The 23,283-nt window shown below is 45.3% G+C and overlaps 1 protein-coding gene across 4 annotated transcripts in view; it reads right to left on the bottom strand.

Moving 5' to 3' along the window:
• Nucleotides 1-497: 497 nt before the first annotated feature.
• Nucleotides 498-23,283, bottom strand: part of BDNF (brain derived neurotrophic factor) — a 39,844-nt gene continuing 17,058 nt past the window's right edge. For 2 of the 4 annotated variants that reach the window (XM_058026295.1, XM_058026297.1), the window contains exon 2: nucleotides 498-4,244. In XM_058026295.1, the coding sequence (XP_057882278.1) occupies nucleotides 3,483-4,244 (762 nt within the window). In that variant the 3' untranslated portion in view covers nucleotides 498-3,482. Of the gene's footprint in view, nucleotides 4,245-20,945; nucleotides 21,041-21,791; nucleotides 22,009-23,283 lie in introns of those variants that run through there. The other 2 variants (XM_058026298.1, XM_058026296.1) reach the window with 2 other exon arrangements.

The raw sequence follows: 23,283 nt of genomic DNA, 5'->3' as shown, positions 1-23,283 counted from the left end.
TATATTTAAAAACATAAAAAACTCTAGTTAAACATATATTATGTTAATCAGTACACTTAAATATAGCTCAATTATATTTACAATATGACGCAGTTGCTTTTAAATTTTAATGCCAATTTCAGTATTTTCCCAAAAAACCATAAAATTATATAAATATACAATAAATATTTATGTTACACAAGATGAATAATAGAGAACAAGGCCACAGACATGAACTTACAGTTGCAAGAGTCCTTTAACACAGCACTAGGCCTGCTGACATGCATGGAATACTTCTGTCACCAACAGACCACAGCAAGAGTTAATGAAGTTTAATTAAGAGTTTAATGAAGTGATGTGAAGGAAAACCAACCCTCCCCTCTCTGTCTCTGTGTTAACTGAAACTGCCCAGCCTGTGAGCATGGATGTCTAATGTCAGAGCTATGGGGCTGCAGGTTAATTGCCAATATCAATAATATCAATATATCAATCACTACTGCAGGTTAATTGCCTATTGATCAGTTACTGAGCACAGAGCTGGCATGTTCTGGTGAATATTGTTCAATATGTTCTGGTGAATATCAGTACCAGTAATATCAATAGTATCAATTACTGATCAGTTACTGAGCACAGAGCTGGCATGTTCTGGTGAATATCGTTCTGGTGTAGGTGCCAGGCAGAGTTCTACAGGTTAATTGCCAATATCAATATCAATAATATCAATAATATCAATTATTGATCAGTTATTGAGCACAGAGCCGGCATGTTCTCAATCCCATCTCTACAATCTCTGCATCACTCTGGTGCACAGCTCTCTGGGCCCCAGCTCCATGGGATGTCCTTCATTCCTCCGGAGCCACCATCCCACTCCTCTCGTTCTGCCACACCTGCACCACCCTCACTGTGCCAGCTGAGCATTTACAAGTAAAGGATATAGCCACAGCTAACTCTGGGAAGGAAGGAGCTTTATTTCTAGCATGATTTGGGCATTAACATTTCTCTCTTGGAAGTCTCTTTGAACTGGCAGTTATTTGATTCCTGTATGTGAATTAGACTCCTGTCAGATCCAAGCTATCTCTTGCAGTCTAGCTGAGTAACGTGTTTGTTATCCCCACATCAGCATCATCCTTTCCTTCCCAGCAGCCAGCCCTTGTTTTGAGAGGAGCTGCCATCAGAGCACCTCTCTGCTGCTGAGAGCAGCTCCTGAGTCACGCTGCCTTTACTCAATGCAAACCACAACACACACACAGGTGTGCCCCAGGGGAGTGAAATGCTCAGGTGGAAGGTGGACCTGCCCATGATAAACATGACCTTTAAGGTCTCTTCCAACACAAAACAGTCTTTGATACTATCATTTAATTTGCATGAAGAGTATCTGAGATGAAGTTTTGAGAATTTCAATAAGGTTTCAGGTTGGGGTTTTTTTTTGGTTTTATTTTTTTTCTGTGTGGGAAATGCCCATCAGCAATCAATGGGAAAGGCTGAAGTTTGAAGCTCAGGTGGGTCACACAACCTTCTCTTCTCACTCACAGTCTGGCCACTGGCACTTGGACAGGCAGTTACCCTCAGGAAGGGGCTGCCCTTCTACCCAAAGCAGAAGTAATCACTGATGTGAAGTGTCTGTTAGCTTCCAGCATGGATTTCTACCAGTGATGACACAAATTCAGTTTTAAATATGCTCTTCAAAGAGCATTACTGGGGCAAACATATTTCTGTAAGCTTTGCCCAGTCAGAGTTTTAATAAACACAGATTCTACAGCATTCAGAAGCAGATTATATTTTGCAGTATTCTCCTACTTGTTCAGCTATTTTTTATCTCCAGGAACTACAAATATAGCCTGAGCCTCCAGTGAGCTTTCTAAGGAGCTATTTCGGCACTCAGCCCACTGTGGCCAGTGTGCTGTGCACAGCTCAGCCCCACAGCCTGCCTTTCTAGCAGCACTTCTGTCAGCAGAGGGGGAGCACAGAGTGAGCACAGCCCTCAGACCTAAGCCACCTAAGCCAGCTCCTCCAGCACTTGCTCCTGATTTGCTTCCAGAGTGGATTTTTAGTGGCAGTATTTGTTTCACAAGGTAAGCCTGCTGGCAGAGGTGGAGCCACACGAACAAAATGCCAATTACTTTCTGCTGGAAGCAGCTCCTCTCTGTCCATTCCCAAGCTGGTTTCTAGGCTCCTTCAGGCACAGATGCCCCAGAGTTTGCCCACCTGCTCTGCAGGGCTGGGGCTGCTGGCATGCTCTGCAGGGGAAGGGCACCCACGCACATGGCCAAGCTCTTGCTCTCTAACAGAATGCACATTCAGTGATGACTGCAACTGGGACAGCCTCAGCCAGCCCAAAGCACTGTTATTTGTTCCCAAACTGGCTGAGCTATAAAATCCCACAACCAGCCTGATTTCAGACCCTCATCCTCTTTTCTAGACCCTTTTTCTAGTGACACTCTCACCGTGCTTCACCAAGACATTTGATCCAAGCACAGTCTTTTATTATAGGAAAATAATTGCTCTGAACACTATAGAATATTCTCTATATGACAAGCTCCAGTTCTATGGTAAGTGAAATACTTTAAGTTCACAACCAATGTCCCTCCAGAGGGAGAAAAGGGGAAAAAAAATTTCTCAAACACAAGCAAACATGGTATAAGCAAATGCATGTCTCAAAAGACTGAAAATTAAAAAAGAAAGACAAAAAAAAAAAAAACCCAACAACAACAAACCATCCCCCCAACAACTAAAAAAAGCATGTTGCCATACAGTTAAATAAGTGTTGTCTTTAAGCCTGAAGTTCAACAATGTGAAGTGGAACATCACCATTCTTTTTCAGTTGCCTCTTTTTATTATTTTTTGTCAGTAGTTGGACTGCTATTGCAAACACCTTCACAACATACAAAAACCAAATTGTTTTCTAATCCAGAATAAGGTAATGATTTTTTTTTTGTTTTTCAATCTGATGGGAGTTCAAAAGTAAAAGAGAAACAGTAAAACTATGACAACAGCACCTTGACATTGTTTTAATTTCAACGCTATCAGAAGTTAGAAGCAGTAAACATATATACTAACAGACTAAAGATACTTACTGTCTAAAATGTAAACAGAATGTTTTGGTTCAATTTATTTTTCTGAAAGAGGACAGTTTATCATTAATTCACAATTGAAGCAGCATGCAATTTTATTCTTTTTTTTTAAATTTTTTATATTTTCAATTCTTGGCAACGGCGACAAACCACAATGTTATGGAGGAATGTAATGCAGACTTTTTTGTTCGCTTTTCTTTTTTTTTTTTGATTTTTTTTTTTGTTTCTTTGTTTAAACTTGTGCGCAAATGACTATTGTTCCCCTTCAGGTCATGGATATGTTCAATAAATAGATTGTGTAACCACTGTACTGTATAAACTTCAGTCATACATGCAGTCCATAAAATTATTTTTTACCGAATAATTTACCCTGTTATGTATATATACAAATAGATAATTTTGTCTCAATATAATCTATACAACACAAATCCACTATCTTCCCCTTTTAATGGTCAATGTACATACACAGGAAGTGTCTATCCTTATGAAGCGCCAGCCAACTCTCTTTTTGTTATCCATGGTGAGAGCTCTCACGTAAGACTGCGTAGTTCGGCACTGCGAGTTCCAGTGCCTCTTGTCTATGCCCCTGCAGCCCTCCTTTGTGTACCCCTTGGGGTTGCATTTGGTCTCGTAGAAGTATTGCTTCAGCTGGCCTTTGGGCACGGGCACTTTCTCCAGCACGGTGACAGTGGCCCCCGACATGTCCACCGCAGTCTTTTTCTCGGCGGCCGTCACCCACTCGCTGGTGCTGTCGCAGACGCTCAGCTCCCCGCGGCGCGCGGGGTCTGAGTGGCGCCGCACGCGCATCGACATGTTGGCGGCATCCAGGTAGTTTTTGTACTCCTCCAGCAGGAACAGCAGTGGCGGTTCCAAAGGCACTTGGCTGCTCAGCATCACTCGGGATGTGTACAAGTCTGCATCCTTGTTTCCCTCGCCGGGCTGGATGTCCTGCTCCTCGTCCAGGAGCTCCTCTATGACGTGCTCAAAGGTGTCTGCCAACGATGTCAGCGCCCTGGAACCGGCACTGGGCCCGTTTATGCTCTCCAGAGTCCCGTGGGTCCGGAGGCCTGGGTAAGCCAAGCTGCCTTGTCCTCTTAGACTGGCTTCTTTCATTGGGGCAGCTTTCATGCAAGTGAAGTATGAGATAACCATAGTAAAGAAAAGGATGGTCATCACTCTTCTCACTTGGTGGAACTGTAAAAAGCAAGAAAAACAAATTAACTTACAAGGTTTGGAGTAATAAAAACTCACATGACTGTGCATTTTCTACAGAGGTGCTCTGCACACAACTGCAACTCATTACCAGTGATAAAGCATACTCTGGTTAAAGAGTGTTCTTTAAATTAGAGTTTCAAAAAAAGCACAGGCTGCAGCACAGGCAACATTGATCCCAGCAACTCGGTAGGCTAAGATCACTCAGTGCAAGTATTAGATTAGATACTACACAGACTCCTTATTTATTGACCAATTACACCTATTCCAAGTAACAGCAAAAGCAGAACTGCTCTTTAGCAATACAGCATTTCAGCAATAAAAGACAGCTCCACAGCTGTGAGAGGCAAGACTTGCATTTCAAGTGCAAATGTAAATACTTGATTTTGAGGATCTAAGGCAGAAAATAGCTCATCATTCTGCCCACAAAAACAAATAAACAAACAACTGAGCAGCACCAGGATAAAGCATTTGTGTTTTGAAAGCAATCTTCAAAACACAGGAAGAAGCCATACAATTGTCAATTTCTCATCTAAACGTAGAAGGTGTACATATACATAAATACAGAACAAGAAAATGGCCTGGGGCAGTAAACTTGAGCAGGACAGATGCTTGCAGCATGTGAACGGCACGGAAAGGGCGTGCTGGAACACAGAGCTGGGAAGAGCTACACTGAAGTGACAGCAGCAGAACCACTGCCCTGTGCTTCTCCAGGGCCCCACAGCCCCTGTTCTCAGGTGGGGAAAACATTTATTTACACCTACTTAGAGCCCAGAGGCCACCATGAAACCCAGCATCACCAGCCCTACTGCCATGCTGAAACCCAGCAGTTGGCCTGCTTCTCTCACATTCTGCCCCCAAATCTGGCATGTGTTATGGGTTTATGTGCATGCCCATCTCTGTCCTCACTGGGAGGGGAGGGGTAGCACCAGAGAGGAGTGCTGGTCAGGCAATTCCTCACCAGGCTTGGAGTTAGCACAGCTCACTCCTGTCAGGACTCCCAGCTGCAGGGAGCTCACATGAACTCCTCCCCAAGTGCTTTGCTAAGGCTGCTCAGGTAGAAATTATTTCCTCCTCAAGGGCAGAGTAGATGCTGTAAGTCCTGTTACAAGAACCACCCCCAAACCCTGCAGTGACAGAGAGCTATGCCTTCTGTCTGATCCCCAGCACTACTATAACATCTACCACACCAGTTGTTATTTTTTCCTTTCCAATCCCTCTTCTCACCAGTTCTGTTTGCTAGAAAGCAGCGGCATTGCTCACATTTTTGAAAAAGCAGCTAATGCATGTTTCAGAGCTTTTGAACTTTATTTGGAAGTACCTCATACTTGGCAACACACATTGGAGTAAATGCTATTTCTGTTTGCCAACAGGGTGCTATGTAAAAAGACTTTATCTCCAGTAAATGTACTGTGGGAAATGAGTACTCTTATGACTTAACATGGAAAGGCAATTTATCATAAAACATACAAATAAAATGAAATGTGCACTAGAAAGGCAATGCCCAAAATGTACTTAATGAAGGCAGGGTGGGAAGTGTTCAGGTTTATGCCCATGCCCCCCTCATCCCCAGACTCCCACTAAACAAGATTTTGGCCAAGAATCCTTTCTAACCCCGCACAACTCTTCCTTCATCCCTCCATCCCTCTTCCTGTTTAATAGTGTTGTTGTGGCATAGATTTATTAAGATTAAACAAATCTGGCATCTGTGACTCAGAGGAACATGGTGTTTGCTCTAACCATGCAGAACATTAATATTTTGCAGCTTTTTCCCCGTTGGAATTTTTAAAACATTCTACAGGGAGTGTCAGATTTCTCCCTCAAAGGGGAGGAAAAGAGGCATAACAGAGGTGATTTACAAAAGAAGGGAATAGATTGCTAGTCTTCCTTTACCAAATGAGAGACAAAACAACTCTTCTTGTCTTGAAGATGGGTGGCTCAGCTAACATACAAATGCAGAGCCAGTGGAACAGAAAAATAATATTTATACACTCTCTCTTCAGAGAATTGTTTAATATAAAACCTAAAATGAAAAGAACCCCAAACACTCACATCACACTCTGTGGCCACCAGAGCAATGAACAGAAAGCAGATCTCCTGGCTCCTAACCAAGTTCCTGTTCTTTTTATGGAAGCAGTGCCCAGAGGTCCTGGCCAGTTCCTGACGCTGTGGGACAGAGTCTCTCTGAGCATGTGGGGCACAAGGGGCGCCAAACAAGCACAGGGCAGGGAGAAGTTTGCCCCATCAGGTGAGGACACCAGCTGGAGCTGCTCTGTGCTTTTCAAGCTAGACAGGTGAACAAAGGAGAGAAGAACCCTGGACCAGGTCACATCCTTCACCACTGTCTGTTCACCTTGCACAGGGAGAGAACAGAACAGAGGCTGGGCATCTTCACTCACAACAAGCTGCAAGAAATTGTGTACAACTACACTCTGAAAAGCAACAATTTTTAGACAGGCATTACCCACATAACATCCTGATGATACAGTGCTTAAAAGCCAATCCTCTTCCTCCCATTTAAAACTGTAGAAGAGCATGTCAGAGTAAGCTTTAGCAGCACAGATAAAGGAATATTGCCAGCAAGAAACCACAGATCAAACATCTACTGCTCTGCAAGTGAGCCCCAGACTAAGCTGAACTCCAGAAGCAGGATGTAAAAACATTCTTCTCTCTATCTTGACAGCGACTTGAGCACTATACAGAGTCCTTATCTTTGGCAGCAAAATTATATCAAGTGATTTAATACAAGGGTGTAGTGTTTTACCACCTGGGAAATATCTTCATTTTAGAGACCACAGCAATTCATATTAGCAGCTTATAAAAATCAACTAGTTTAACATGCTGTAGCAGAATAAGGTATCTCATGTCACAGACAGAATCCCACAACCTTTCAGCTATTGTTGAACTGACACACAAAAGCATATATGCTGGTTTTACCTGGCTTGATTTTTTTTGATGAGGAGGGAATAAGCCAGCCACAGAAGTGATTTTTAAAAATACCTTTTAAGTTTTGAGCCTATTTTGCCCTTCAAGTATTTCTTCCCAATCCTTACCTCAACTCATGAGCCCCTTTGGGTTTTCTTTCCCCATTCTCTGCTCAACTATAGCAGAGGAGAATGGCTGAAGAGTTTTTCCCTGGGTGCCTGGCATTTAGCCAGCATCAAAGCACAACAGCATGGTTAATCTCTTTCCCAATGAGGCAGGACTAATATCCCAATGTAGCACCAATAAGGTCACTAGAACACTTTGGATGGCAGCTTCCAGTCCTTTTCCTCTCTGTTCTCCAGCCACCAAACCTTCACTATAGTGCAAAGATTAAAGATATTGCCTGTTCTGTTAGCTTAAGTGTCTTGTGAACCCCAAACATTTTGTGCACATCCTTCTGATTATGAGCCAGTCACTGTGCCACCCCGTGTGGAAGGAGAACTGAGCTGGGAACATGGGAGAAAACTATTTTCCTATTTTCCCAGCCTGCTACTACCAAGAGAGGTATTGATCCTTTCTGTACTGGCCACAGCCAGCAGGGAGAGGCCTTGCATGGAGATGCCCCAGCATTTCTGTGTACATCCATCCCCGAGGCTCTGCTGGCAGACTGAGCCACTATTCCTCACAGAGGCTCACCACTGGAGCAGCCAGGCTGATAACGCACGTTCTGAGGGCATCAACACCTCTGCATGCCAGACTAACAGTGCAGTCATGGCTACTTGTAGTAGGATGTGCACCCACAAACACACAATAAAAAAAAATCACTGACATTACAACATCACTCGTTTTCCTTCCCTTCTCAGGTGTAGGAGGTTCAGGTCTCTACACCACACCTTCTAGAAACAACGAATAAAGGCTGCAACCCTTGTGCACTCCTCTTCAGCCACACCTCTGGGCATCAAAGATTGCAGACCTCTCTAGGAGAGGAGATCTTGGTCCAGCTGTTGTCCCAGGCACTGAACACCCACTAACATGTACAACATAGATACACAGCAGCCTCCCTTAAGGTGCTCCCATGGGACATGAGGTGTGTCCATCAGAAATCCCACCTGAGTCCAGCTTTGGGAACACTGTCCATTCTCATGGCCTCAAGAATGTCCCCTCTGCTTTCACACAGCCCAGTGGAGCTGGAGCAATGAAAAGAGGTCACCCATTGGAGTGGATCTCAGGAAGATGTGACCTACTTCACAGCCCAATAAAGTCCAACAGTTACAGCTAGAGTAAGGACATGGAATTGTGGCAGGCATCTCCACTAATGGGAAGCAGGCTCATTAAATGAAGGTCATGTCAATTAGCTACAGCTACTTTACATATGCAGTCAAATACCTTGCTGTACTATTTATTTCAGTATTTGTATTTAATGAAGATTCATCAGTTAATTATTTCAATAATTTTGGGTCTTTTAAGCAAAAATCCAGCAGCTTAACAGGCTAATTTCCTGCAGAGGGACCTAAGGAATAGCTGTGACCATGTACTTGCTTTCCTGCATCCCAGTATGTGCCATGTGAGTTGAAATAACCTTCAGTAGTGAGTAGATTCATGCTTTAATCTCCAAAAAGGAGTGCGCAAAGGAAGATAAAATTAGCAGCAAGTGACATTCGTTTTGTGCCTTGCCATTTTCTAAGATCTTTACACAAAAGTTCAATTTACTAAACCCTACTGAATGCCACAGGCATGAGTTCCTGCTTTATGCATCATACCAGAGTGTGTGAACGGATATCAAAATAGGATGCATGTCAGCACATGATTTGCAAAGACTAAATATACTGAGAACAAACAGTATTAACCTTTATCACATGCATAACTGGATGTCTGACACACTCTACTCATCCTCAAGGCTATTTATGCAGCAAAGTATATAATTACATTTTATTACTGCAAATAAAGCACCCACTCCCCAATACATATACATGCACACCCATATCCAATTTGTATTCTTCTAAGTTGGTGCTTCTTGTCAGGAAGAATAAACCTATTTTATTTTTATTCTCATGTTGGTTTTCCCTAAGGTAATGAAATCTACTTAGTCTTAATGCCAGAGATAGCAGACACTATGAAGTGTTTTGAAGTCCAAGATAAACAGCAAGCAAATTTACAAGCAGTGTTAACTTTAACTAGAACTTTTAGCATAAGAAATTGACTTTCTTCTTATGTTGCTAAATATTGTCTGTGGTACAGCTTCCGAGAGCAAAGAAACTCAAGCAATGTCTATATTGGCTCTGCAAAGGCATGCATCTGTCTAAAGGAACACAAGGCATTATTTGTGGGGTTCCAAGGTTTTATTGGATTCTCTCCCCAGTACATACAGGAATCAGCTTCTGACAACCAGAGGTGAGAAAGCACCCAAAGAAAATAATGGCAAAATAATAATGCCATGACATCACAGTCTTGATCCTTCACAGAGCCACATATCAGAGTTTCCTACAGACTTTGCTCATACCTTCCTAGACACTCAAACAGACCTCAAACACTCACTGAGTGAGAATTCAGCTGCTTTAGTGAGTGCAGAGCAGATTCATTGCAAACACACTTAACTGCATTTAAACTGGCTAAGTGCAGGACTGCAAGGTGTTCCCAGCAGGATCTCTGCTGGACACACTCAGACCCAGTCTGCCCATACCAGTAAACAGGCAGGAGGACTTTTGACAGTGTGCACAAGTGAAGGAACAGACCAGGTCCACAGATGGTAGCATACATTTTCAGAGAGACATCTTTAGAAGAGATGTGCACTTTTTTAAAGTTGTGACAATGGGAATTGATGACTGATCCAGTGACACACTTACTGCCTTTGCAGCTGTTCGTGCAGCATACCACACTTGGGGCACTCAAACCACAGAAGTTGTGATTCCAGCTGTACTCAAAGAAACTCAGCTCCCAAAGGAGCCTCTGTGTGTGCCACCATTCCCATCAAACACAATGTGCTTCACCACAACATTTTTTTGCCAAAATTTCACGTTGAAATCCCAAGGTATTCACTGAAATGTCCTCTACAAATAAAAGCACTACTAACAGGTTTATTTCTGCTTTTCAGAATACCATGGGTAGAGTAACATGCTGCACTTCTATCCCTGTGTCACAAACACTGTACAGTAGGGATGATACTCTAAGCCCAAAACTTGTGCATTAGCAAATTCCAATTTCTAAACTGACTTCAGAAATCTGCATTTATCTCTTTAGAGTATCCATCAAGGTATGTTCATGCCATTACTGTGGTCATTCAGAAGTAACATGAAAGCAATCTCTGTGAAAGGAAGGTTCACCTATGGAATAGGGTACATACTCTCCATCATGAGACCAATCCGCAAGTAATTCCTCCATGCCAAGATACTTACAGCTCTCTGAAATCATTTGCTTCAATAGCCACTAGAGCTTTATAAAATGCTAATTCAACCTGTGTGCAAAAGAGCATTAAGGCAGAACCTCAGACCTCTGAGCAGCATCTGTAGTTTGTCTTCTGTTTCACTAGGGCTCTTTGGTATGAAGCACTGCACTGAATCACCACAGGACTAAGCTATTCTGCCAAGTACACACATGAAGCTCACAGAGGAGTCAAGGATAACTGGCACCCAGAAGCAGGAACAGAATGGATCATGTTGTGCAATCTAGCACAAGTTGGATCCCTTGAACAGTGACATGTGCCCAGCACCCTGGAACAACCCAGGAGTTCCTGCACCAGTTGAGCTTGGATCTCAGGGTGCCTACAAACTATTGAACAGCATGTGAAGCATCCCACACAGGCACTAGTTCTGCTGCAAGTGGCAGCTTCCTAGGACGTACAGAACATTAGGCACCCAACAGGAACATAAGTGAAGATTTGCCAGGGAAAAGAATGGTTAAAAAGCATGATGATGATCAGATGGAGCAGTTACCAGTGGTTTGGGCAGGCAGTACTTTCACCAGGGTGAGGAGAGGAGAGCAAGGGCTATTCCTGCTTGTTGCAAGGCTCTTACCTTTGCAGAGACCCTGACTGTGTGTGGCACTGCTGTGAGACAATGCCTCGCTTTTAGCCATGGCCAGTACTTGAAATGCAGCTGTGCATTGTGATGTGCAGGAACAGAAACCAGAACTGCTTGTTGTGAGAGCCCTGGCAGGTATTAACAGTCCTCCTGCATTTGCTAGTGGAGTTTCAGTCATCTTTTGGCTGTCTTCCCTTGTGTGTGGATTTTTCTTGACACATGCTCAGTCCAGCTGTCAGCAGAGGATCTCCATGGAAATAATTTCCCTACACAGGGCAAGGAAGAAAAGCTTACTCTGAGGTATCACAGCACTTCCTGGGAGTATTCAAGTCCAAAACTACATGGAGCAGAACCACAGCAGAAGCAGGAATCTGTAGGTTTGCAGATTTCACCTCAATCAATGCTAACAGGATTTGTATAAGGATATAAGGATTTGCTTATTGGGAATCCACTACACTGGGCAGCCAGCCCTGCATTTGTCTTGCTGTGACAACAGCTTTATCTTTGAAGATAACACTACTGGAAAATTATGTCACTATGTTAACATAACTGTACTGAAAACACTTTGGTAAGAAGTGGTCTTTCACCAATGATGTTTTGCAATGACAATACAGCTTCCCACAGATTTCAAAGCATTATAGTTTTCAGCTTTTTTTTCCTCACCTTCTCAGTGCTTTCATGTTGAAACAAGACTTTTGCACTTCCTATGGCTGGTACTCTATCCCTAATCTATTTTAAAAATCTGGGGCCAACTTCAGCCAGATTCAGCAGAGGGATACACAGGGTCATGTTGTATAACCAGCATGCCAGCACCTCAGAGTGACCCAAACAACCTCTTCTGCTCCTCCATCCTTGGGCAAACACCAGTGTACAGGCTTACGGACTTAGAGCACTGTATTTTCCCTTTCATTTCACAAGCTCCACTGAGGGAAAGGGTTTGGAATCCCTAGAAGGAGTAAGGAGGGTACATCTGGCAAAGATGCAAGGGTTTGAAAACAATCTTCATTAGTTGTACTGCTCAAGGTACAAACATTTAATGGAACATAAAGAAAAAAGTGCCTCCCTGCAATCTTACAGGAAAAATTAATTTATCCAACTCCTGCATTCTCCCAGCTGTATAATGGTGTAATTTCTTTCACCAAGGAGTGTTACACTGTGATTTCGGTGAATTAAACATTGGAACCTTCTCTTTCCTAATTGAAAATGAGGTTACATGCTTCCTGACTTTTCATATTTGCCACCAGATATAACAGATTGTGGCATCATGGAGAATTATATCCACAAAAATTATGGAAGCTCCTTGAAGCAGTAAGTTCCAGTGGACATGACCCTGCCTGGTATAAATCCACAGTGTTTCATTCACAGATTTATATCACTTGCAAAGGTGACCAGTATTTATGTGGTCTGAAAATCAGATGGGGTCACAACCTAAACTACAGCTAATAGCTGTATCAGAACAAAATGTGACAGGTTCCAGCAAAGCAGCTTCCTCAGGACTCCTGAGGGTAATACAGTTTAAAAAGAAAGGAAAAAAACCTTTCTAGGTGTGCAGGCTAGCTCTTCTCTCGCTGATATAAGCACATAAACAGCCTGGACATGTCTATAAAGAGAAGTATGCAAAATCCAGCCCAACACCACTTAATGTTCCTCACTTGGGTGTCCCATTTCATGCACAACCCCCCACTGAAGAAAGTGGCTTTGCTGCCAGCAAAGCACTGTTCTCACTGTAAGAGCCCTTAAGCTCCAAAGGGTAGGTTTGTATATGAGATTTCAGTCTTTAAATAAACACGTCTCTAGAAAAACTTCAATACCTGTCCCTTCATGTAAGCAGATCCCACTATGCTGCAGGGAAGGACAGCTTCTCTTCTAATAGCTGGGGGTGGGGGAGGAAAGAGAAAGTTAAAGCAAGAAACATTAAATTACACAGTTAGTCTTGGAAAGAGCTGAGTTTTCTCCCTCTCCCAAACATCTCCACAACACAACAGAATAGCTGTAGAAGTCACCATCCTATTCAAAATCAAAAGCAAAAATGTCGCACCAGAGATAATCAGTAGTTGCAGAGAGGAAAAGAGGTTGCCAAAGCTAAGAAATCTGGTACTTAAGCTGTTGTGACTCCCAAATGTACAACACTTTTTGGAGAACGTGCTATCAGAGTCTCCAAAGTGCTTTGCAAACACTGAATCCCAACATCCTTAGGTGAGAAGGAACCACATCAGAAACGGTGTTTTCCCTCTGGGCAGCCTAAAGCCCAAAGGTATTTTAAACATTTTACCCCAGACTGCAGCAAGTCACTGCTGAACCAGGGGAAAACAGGGGAGCTCTTGCTCCAAACCCCTCAGTTCAACCACTACACAAAGCTGCTTTACCATGTGTACCACAGGCATATTTTGCTAATCTCTCCATGGCAATTTAGATGCCTGACACAGAAAGATGCTGATTAAAACCTGAGGGGTATTACTTTGAATACACATACTAGTTCACTTCCATGTGGGTCATTATTAGTTCCTGACTGTAGGTTAACTATAGGGCATGTTGTCACGAGCCTAAGGTGGGGTGGCAGAAACTCCTGCTATTGCCATATGGCTTTTTGTTTCTGCTTGCATTTTTCAGCTTCTAGCCTCATGCTTCCAATTTGTGGGCTCAAGCACTACATAACAAAGAGCAATAAGGAAAACAAAGCTAGTGTTAAAATACAAATATCCTTCACCATGAAAACCTCTAAGTTAGATTTGAAATGCAACACAAGTTCCTATCTCGTCCAGACCAGAGACTGCTTTTACCTGCAGCAAACTTGTTATGAAATTTGGGGAAGACCAATTCCCATAAAGAAGTACTACTGCACAAGCAGGTATTTACCAGCCCTACAAACACAAACCAGGCAGCTTTGAAAGTAAGAAGGGTCATCCTTAATTTAGATAAAATGGAGAACAGCAAGGTTATGCCTACTTGTAACATGGGTAGCAGCACCATCAAAGCAATAAAAGGAAAAAAAGATGACTGAGTTCCAGTTTATGTTAAAATACCAACGGCTCAATGCTGTCCTTAAAAAAACTACGGGTCGTGTTTTGACATCCACCTGATCATGACAAATTACAAAATATGCAGAATATCAGCAGTTCCCCTGCAGCCATTTTCTAGTGAGCACAATTTGAATACTAAAAGGTCTGTCTGGTGGTGCTTTGCAACTGAAGACTTGCTCTAAAGTGTTTAATTCAAAGTAGACATGGAAGTTATTTATTGTGTTTTCTAGGTCTCACTGCATACCTGTCCTTCCATTAGCTAAAGGCAGGGAAAATGATTTATAGTATTTCCAAGCAAAAGAGTCTGTAAATTTTGTAACAGTTACAGGAATCAGAGCAGGTTAAAAATATGCAAACGTTACCAAGTTGGACAAAATTGATTAAGAACTAGGTGATATGACTTCATGCTTGAAGTTCATGGACTTCAAGATGTTGCCTACAGGTTTGTCACTCTCAAAGGCAGACTTCTTGGAGGCTTAGACTTCTAACTAACTTATTCTTAAACATTATTTCTGACTTTTTTTTTAATGGAGGCACATTGAATTCACTCATTCTTTAGCAACAGCCTTGTTCATTGGTCAATTCTCCTACTTTTGCAGTTACAATGGCAAAAAAGTTTTGCACAGGGGACAGTAGAAATTTATCATTAGTGCAAAATCAAGAGAGACAAAGGACTAAAATAAGTCTTTCAAGGAAGGCAGCTTCATTCCTTGATTTAAATTCATGTGCCAATCATTAGCCTTTAAGGGGAAAGCTCATTTCCAGACATCTCTTGCTAGTCAAAAACACTCTATGTCTGTGGAAGATGTAAAGAAGCACCTGGTTCTTCTCTTTGCACCATTCCATTGGCATCCATTTGCCAATGCCACACCAGTAAATACTCTGGGGCTGTAATGACATGTGAAACATCCTTGTCTGCCTCCCACAAAACAAAAACAATCCCCCACCAGTCTACAAGACACAAGCTGATAACAACAACAACAAAATCATGACATTGACATAAATGGTAATGTTCATATCTGAAAAAGCAAAAATGCAGAAATTCAGATGTGTTTATTTCTAGTTGTGGTTCAACCCATCATAAAGCTTAAGGGTGGCCATGGTTTTCAGAAGGACATTGATAGTTCACCACGGTTTCCTGGCACAGGTTCTGGTTAAATCACTCTTGCCAGCCCCAACTTGTTATTGAATTTGCTTCCTCCTCACACTGCCTTTCTCAGTACAAATTCTATCAAACAGCATTTCTCTCTCAGCACTTACAGCTCAGTAAAACTGGATTATCAACTCAGAAGGAATGTAAATAACAAGAGAAGATCCAAGTCTTAATGGAGGCAGCCAGCAGGCAGAATTACCTAGAAATACTTCAAAACAAGTCCTGTCACTCGTCCCAACAGTATCCACACACTTCTGTGTTGGAAACACAGTGGAGCCACAACAACACCAAAGTAGGCTTCAGCCACCTGCTCTTTGTTGCTCCTCAGTACAACCTTTTATACTTTTGATCTTGCATGGACTCCACCTGAGTGCTCCTTTGGGTGATTGCTCAGCACTCCTGGGCACCCCACGGCTCATTGCTCCCCTGGGCACCCCAGGGGCTCACTGCTGTCAGTGCTGCTCACCTATCCTGCACAGCTGTACCCACTGGGAATCAGCCACAGCCCCACTCCCAGTCACCTCAAACTTTGTGCCCACAACACTTCTGTGCTACACTGAGAGCTGTGACTAAGGGGAGAGGTTGGCTTTACTAATCCAGCTTTTCAACAAAAATTAGATTTCTTTTCTTCTCAGTGTATCACGTACTGAATCTCTACAAGAGCACCACGGCCAGTGTAAAGATGGATAAACTAAACCACATGGATGCTAGATGTTGCACCAAGCTTAAAAAGTGAATGACTAAGGAATCCAGAGATCAGAACCTTTAATTTCTTGGTCAAGATGAAACAGCATTTCTCCAGGAGCAGTTTAAAAAAAACAGGATTTAGATCACATTAGATAAGGCACAATATGAACACCGGATTAAGCTTAACTCATTTTTAAAAGATACATAGTAAAGGATTCTGGGTTGAGTCTTTTACATGCTGAATTAATAAACAGCATAGAACAGCATTTTGCTCAAGGTTTTGCCTAGTTCCATTTTTTTTCCAGATTCCTCCTGCATTCATGCAAAGCCTACTTGTAACTCAGTGCACATACCGGAAAGGTTGAGGCTGATGTGGAACTCCAGTGAGCCAAGAACAGTTTTGCAAACTGCAGTTTGCTATTACAACTCTCACGCACCCTGATATGGGATAAGCAGTTTGCAGTTGCCTCCTGACTAGGGGCAAATATCCCTGCATCACCGTTTCCCACAGGGGAATTCTGTTTCCTCAGAAGTTTTGGATTAAGCTCTTACTCCAATCCCACTGACAGACTTCAAATATCTTAAGAAATGTAAAAAACCATCACCTGGGAAGTAACACAGCACATGCAATTAATGAGCGGGTCACATTTTCAGGGCTCTGTGAGATGATTTTATCAGCTCCAGGTTTAATTATGTTGGTTTGCTTATTCCAGAAGGCATTTGATAGCTGAGAGCTAGCAGTTAGAAAAGCTCCAAAACATACTGTGTCTCGAAGAGTCAAACAGAAATAACTGAACATGAGATTAGGAGTTCAGGGGGTAAAAAAGGCTCATTGTTTCCCTCTGTAATCAGGAAACAAATTAAGTAGGGAACACTGCTTTTCTCTCAAATGCAGAGGAAAAAACTGCTATAGCAGTTTGATGTACAAAACAAAAAAACAAGGAGCAGATACTAGGGTATTCCATGTTGTTAGATTTGAGATAGTAATAAATAGCTACATATTCAACTTAACTTTGATACTTAACTTTTAGATTGAGAAAATTCTCAATCTAGTGAAAGCAGTCTAAAGGCTGCTGAGCTCATACATTTGGGGAAATCACTTTTTAGCTATTCCAGTCCCCAACAAGTAGACTTCGAAGATGGGATAGGGAACAAACCAACCTTCAAAGGAACTCAAAACCTTAAATCCCAACTCTACACTGCATATTATTGGTGTAAGCTTTACAAAAGCTATGGAGCCTCAGCAGCAGCTGCACTGAACCCTTATAAATTTGACTTGCAAATACTTCTTTAGGTGCAGTCTAAATTAAATCAGCAAATGCTTTACTGAAAGTGATGCTTCTTTGCTTACCTACCTAAGCCACACAAGGAAGACTGTACAAAACTTAAGTTACCTGCATCACTAGAAGAGGATTCACAGGTAATCATCAACTACAGGGCTAAAAAAGTCTGCAGTCATGCACTAAATCTATACTGTGGAGCAAGGGCTGGGATTATTAACTCATTTTCAAGGTGCAGGCTCCCTTGCCAGAGGCAGCCGGAGCACCCTGTGTGGTTCTTGCATCTCTAGGTGGCAGCAGCTGCTCAGATTTTGAGATACTGTAAGATGCTTATCTCAAATTTAGCAACCAGGATCCTTCCATCCTCCTAGAATTGCCTTTCCCAACGTGAAATGTGACCCCCTCCCCCATTTCTTCATAATTTATAGTAGTCTGTAGCTGAGTCACAAGGATTTCTGCATTTTCCTAACCAAGTACACAAGAAAAGAACTGAACTGCCAAAGGATTGAGGTAATTTATAGCGTAAAGCATTGAGAGCTTCTAGTCGATCAAAGGACTCAGAGAAACAAATATAAGAACAATCGTGCCTTCTGTTCTCTACAAATGCCACGGCCAGAAATAACTGTCCTAATTAACCGGTTTCAGAAAATGACTTCTCTGAAAAATACAATATTCTTACCAAGGAAAGTATACAACTGCTACAGCCTTATGGCAGTTGTCAGCAGGGCATGAAAAATTATTAAATGAAATTTCCTTTTACTTCCTCTGGTTGTGCTTGGTACTCGTCTTTAGACAGCTGGATCTATTCATGGTGCCTAAATGATGCTGTAAGGGGATATTGCAGTACCCCTGGTACCAGTGTCACCAAGAATTACAATCACATCAGGCAGTACCAGCCCAGCCAACCTCTGTTCACTGGTTATAAAGGGCAGACATTGTACCTGAGATGAGGTTGGCTTTTTAAAATTTTTTGTACGACTGTTGCCTGGTCAGTCATGCCCACGGCATTTCCAGTACTCCAGACAGTTCTGTGCTCACTGTTGCTGTTGGGTGTAGCAGTTGAACTCCACGAGTCCACAGCTGCCTGGCTGTGAGCTGCTGAATGCTGGGAAGGAGAAAAGGCTGAGGCTCACCCTACGCATCACCTACACTTCACACATAAGACTGTTTGCCCTGTTCCACATGGACAACTCCTGCCAACAGTGTTCCTCCCTGGACTGCTCAGCACCTGGAATTGGTAACATGCAAGTTTAAGGTGCCACGGCAGAGTTGCACAGCAAAATCTGTTATTTATTGTTTGTATTACAAGAGCATTGGTGAGCTCTTGCTGGGTACCAGAAAGAGCAGACAAGCAAGACTACCTCTGTCTCAAAGAGCCAGCAGCCAAAGGTAAGAGAGGATGGTAGATGGATAAGGAAACAAAGTAGGCAAGATTTGTGAGCTGACAGACAGGGGCACAGCCTACCAGCCCCATCCCAACTCAGGGACCAGGCAGCTCACCCAGGGCTGCTTCCTAATGGGCTATCCCAGCATCCAAGGGCTGCCACAGAGCCTTCCCTGCTGGAACTGAAGGCAGTGGGTTGTTGGTCAACAGTTCACTTCAGCAACACACAAAACCAGCTTAGCTTCAGTGCCTTTAAAAGCTTCCTTTTAAAGGGTGTTTACAACTAAGGATTACCAAGAATGCCAGTGTATGAACTGATTTAAGAAATGATTGAGAGTTTCCCAATTAAGCAGCATTTCAGCTATTTAGAAGAAACCAAGTGCTCACAACACACGCTTGAAAACAGGTCAAGACAAGTTGGCAATTAACCTATTAAAAGCACATATCCTTCTCTAGTGGAGCCTCCAACAATTCACACAATGCCTCATGTGAGATTTCTAGTGTAGGCACGGGGCACATTCTTAGAAGAACTTTTCAGCCTTTTATACAAACCAGGAAGGCAGGTATGATAAATACCTTTTTTTTTTTTTTATAGGACCATACTTATTGCACAAGTCACTCACTGGAGTGACTTGTTTCTCCTCTTCATGCAGTGCTTACCCATAGGAGGGTTGAGAGGGTCTCCTTATTCCAAGATTCTTGTGACCTGCTTTTATACATGCATTCCCTGAGAGAATTCTTATCTGAGCAAAATGTGCAGCTTCTGTGTTTTTCTTACAGCAACAGCAGAGTAAGAGTTGCACAAATGCTTCAGCTACAGCAAGGACTTTTTAAGTGCAGCCACTTTCAGCTCAGCACTATCATGTATACAAAGCTTTTAAGCAAAAGCACAGAACCTTATTTTCCCCTATATTTTTTCACGTATTAACGAGCCTTTAAAAACCTTCGCATCTGTGCACTACATTCTGTAGTATCTCAGCATATTGCAGTACTTCCTGAGCACTACTGTTAAAACATAATGCCTTGCTGCTTAACTGTTTGAAGTTACAATTTTTTTCAGTTTAGTCCTGCTCTGTCCAAGATAAAAGTCCTTTCCCATCTTCCTCCACCATTATATCTGGATTTATTCAGATGAAATGCTCTTCATCTTTCTGACCTGGTTTACCCTGATTTCACAGCCACATAACAACAGGATCTACCCTGCAGTTCCGGAAAGCAGAGAGCACTTGCCGCACATACAGAAGGCACACTGCTTACAAATGGGTTTTCCCAGACAAGGTTCAGTGAAGCTGAACATTAGTGGTAGTACTACAGCAGAAAATAGATATGTTCGAGTTGAAGCAGAGGCGCTGCTTTGCTCCGAGACCCAGGTGAGGGACGGCACTCATTCCTGCAGAACATCACCGCCTGTCTTCTCCCTTCCCCGGCTCTGTTTACACAGGCAGTGCCCTGGAACTCTGCTCACAGGAAGCCGCAGCATCCCCCGGCAGCTGCTGCCTCCTCTCACACGCCAAACTACGGGATCCGCAGCGAGCCTGACGCCAGAGCATCCCCTGTACTGACGTCCTTCCATCCCCACACCAACCCTGCAGCTCTCACCTGAGGGCTGGCAGGCAGCAGCCAGCGTTGTAAGCAGAGCCCACGACTGACACAAACACACTACCCAACACAAAAGAGCAGGCAAGATGATGATCTTACTTAGGACAGCCACTCGTGTTAACAGAGCAAAGTCCTCACTTTTGTGACCAAAAAGCCTTTAAAAACTTGGTGCTGTGAAAGTTCCTCCTGCCCACAAGCAGGCGGCTCATTATCTAGCCCTTTGCTCGTATCTATAGACAACCAAGGAAATTCATTTTATCTATTTTTCACCATGAATTAAAGATTACAGAAATACTGGCTGAAGAAAAATGTATTGCCAGGATAGATTCTTTGCATTCATTAGAACTGTGTTACTAGAAACATAAATAAGTAATGACTATTGATCTTGCATAACCTCAGAAGAGCAAACTACAATAAACTGAGAGGAAAAGGACAGATCTTAACTGGAATGTACAAACCAAAACACCAACAGCACCTCTTAAAAACAACCAGGCAAAGCAAGCGTGGCCCACAGCTGTGACACCTCACGCTTTTAATCCTAGGGGGAAAAAAAGAATAAATCTATGGGACAGCCCAAGGTTCCCAAAGTATTAACTAAACCTCTTCCGAACAAATTTACCATTTAAGCCCAAGGTTTTTTCCCGGGTGCGGGCGTGTCTGACCCCGATACGAATCCACAGCCGGTGGGTCGAGGCCAGTCGTTGCTCCTTGCCGAGCCCCGACACCTCGGGCCGCTCCGTGCGCCGCCCTGCCTTGCCCGAGCTGCCGGGGCACCGGGGCTGCCCGCGGTGCTGCACCGGGACGGCCGGAGGAGCGGGCACCCGCGGCACCGGCTCCGGGAGACGGTGCCGGGCATGCTTCGCATTCCAGCGACGGTCCAGCTTCAACAAGTGCATCGCGCCCCTCCCTGACGGCGCCCGGCCCTCCCCGCACCCCGGCTGCTCCGCGCCGCCCGCCCCACGGCCGGGCTCCGCAGCCGCGCCCCGCCGCCGCTGCTGCCGCCCCACGGCCGGGCCTCGCCGCTCCCCCATCACGGCCCCGCCGCTGTCTCCCCCCGGCCCCGCCGCTGCCCCGTCACGGCCGGGCCCCGCCGCCGCCGCGCTCGGAGGGAGGAGGCCGGGCCGCCGCCCCGCCGCGCGCCCGCCGCCAGGGGGCGCGCCCCGCCGCCCGAGGGGCCCCGCCGCGCCCCGCGCCGGGCGCCCGCCGCCGTCGGGGAAGCGCCGCCGGGCCCCGCGCTCCGCCGGCCCCGCGCCGCCGGCACCGCGCTCCCGCTCCCACTCGCCCCGGCAAAAGCCCCGCCGGGCACCGGCAGCACCGACAGGTGCGGGAACAAAGGGGCGCGCCGGCCCTTGCCCGCCCTTACCGCTCCCCGACGCCTCTCGCCGGCCGGCGCCCGCCCGGCTCCGCGGCCGCCCGCACCCCCTGCCCCCCGGCCCCTTAAGTTTCCCGGCGGGGCGCCGCGTACCTTGTCGTCCACACAAAGCCTGTCCGGGTCCCCTCCGGGAAGTCACATCCTCTCCCGGGCGCCCAGTCCCACCGACCGCCTCCCGCCGCCTCGACAACACAGGCGGCGTCTCAAGTGTCTCATCAAAGCTTTATGAGGGGCGGGAGGGCAGCGCGGCCGGATCCCACACTCCCGCCGCTCCGCCGGAGCCTCCCGGCCCAGCCCCACCGCCTTCTCCTCGCCGAGCGGCTTCGCCCCCGGCCGGCGGCTGCGGCGGCCGTAGGCACCGCGCTGCCCCGCTCCGAGTCTCCGCACCGCCTCCTGGCCCCGCCACCGCCCCCGCCCCGCCCGCCCGGCCCCGCTCCGCTCCCCCGGCGCTTCCCGAGCGGGGAGCGGGGCGAGGGGGGGGGTGCCGGTCCGCCCGCGGCGGGATATTGGTTTACTCCGCCGAGTATTAAGCAAGCCCAATCCATTTAAATATCGCTCCCGCGCTGACCTCTCCGTAGTCCGCCTATTAAGAATGCAATCAAGATAATAACAGGCATTGCTTATTAATGAGCGCCCCAGGTAACGTTACACCGGTGACTTTCTGCAGGCGCCCAGCGAGAGCTCAGTCCCGGCCGTCCCGAGGCGGCTCTGCCCAGCCCGGCACCAGGATGGGACCGGCACCGACAGCGGGGCCGCCCGTCGCACCAGCGCCCGCCGGTGGAGCCGCGGCCGAGCGCGGAGCCCGGGGGTGCCGGGCGGAAGGGGCGGCTCGGCTCTGCCCGGCTGCCCGCCCGCCCGCGGGGAGCGTCCTGTACCCCGACAAAAATCTGTTTGGCCATGTCCTCCTCCTCCTCCCGCGCGTGTAGCGAGCACAGTGAATTATTGATAGTGGAAATTGAATGGCGGAGGCAATAATGGTATCCCCTGATTGACCGGCTCCATTTGATCTCGGTAAAGACAGAGGGATGGCACGCTCCGGGCTGGGCTGGGCTGGGCTGGCCGCGGCCAGCGGGAGCGCACGCGTGTGCCGCCGGCTGGAGCGAACCGAGAGGAGCCGGCTTCACCCCCTGCCTGGCATGGGCTCCGGCAGCCTCGTCTCTTCTCTTCCCTCACAGGCAAAATTGGAAACAGCTGATTTTCAGGAGAAGCTAGCACAACTCTTTCAAAACAACGTATTTTTCCACGCCTCAAACCCTGACTGCCATCTAATTTGCAATTAATGCCAAGGGGCCATTCACTCCACGCACTTGTGAAAATTTATTTATCCTAGGAGAAATGTGTGCAACTCATTGCTGCCCTCAGACAGTCTGATTGCCTGTGTGCTTTTGCTATGAAACACCTGCATTTATCAGTAAAGTAAATAAAATAACCCAGGTGTTTGAAATTCGAGTACACCTAAGGCCTTCCATATAAATCAGCTTTTAATATATATTAAAGGAAAGATTCCTGGTGGTTAATAACCTTTGCAGCTTTAAGAGCTTAAAAAAAATCATGCTTGACTACCACATCACCATCCTTCTTGCAC

Source organism: Melospiza georgiana, chromosome 6 (genome assembly GCF_028018845.1).
Source record: "Melospiza georgiana isolate bMelGeo1 chromosome 6, bMelGeo1.pri, whole genome shotgun sequence".
Taxonomy (NCBI): Eukaryota; Metazoa; Chordata; class Aves; order Passeriformes; family Passerellidae; genus Melospiza; species Melospiza georgiana.
Note: the sequence above shows the minus strand (reverse complement) of the source record. Positions and strands in the feature narration are given on the sequence as shown.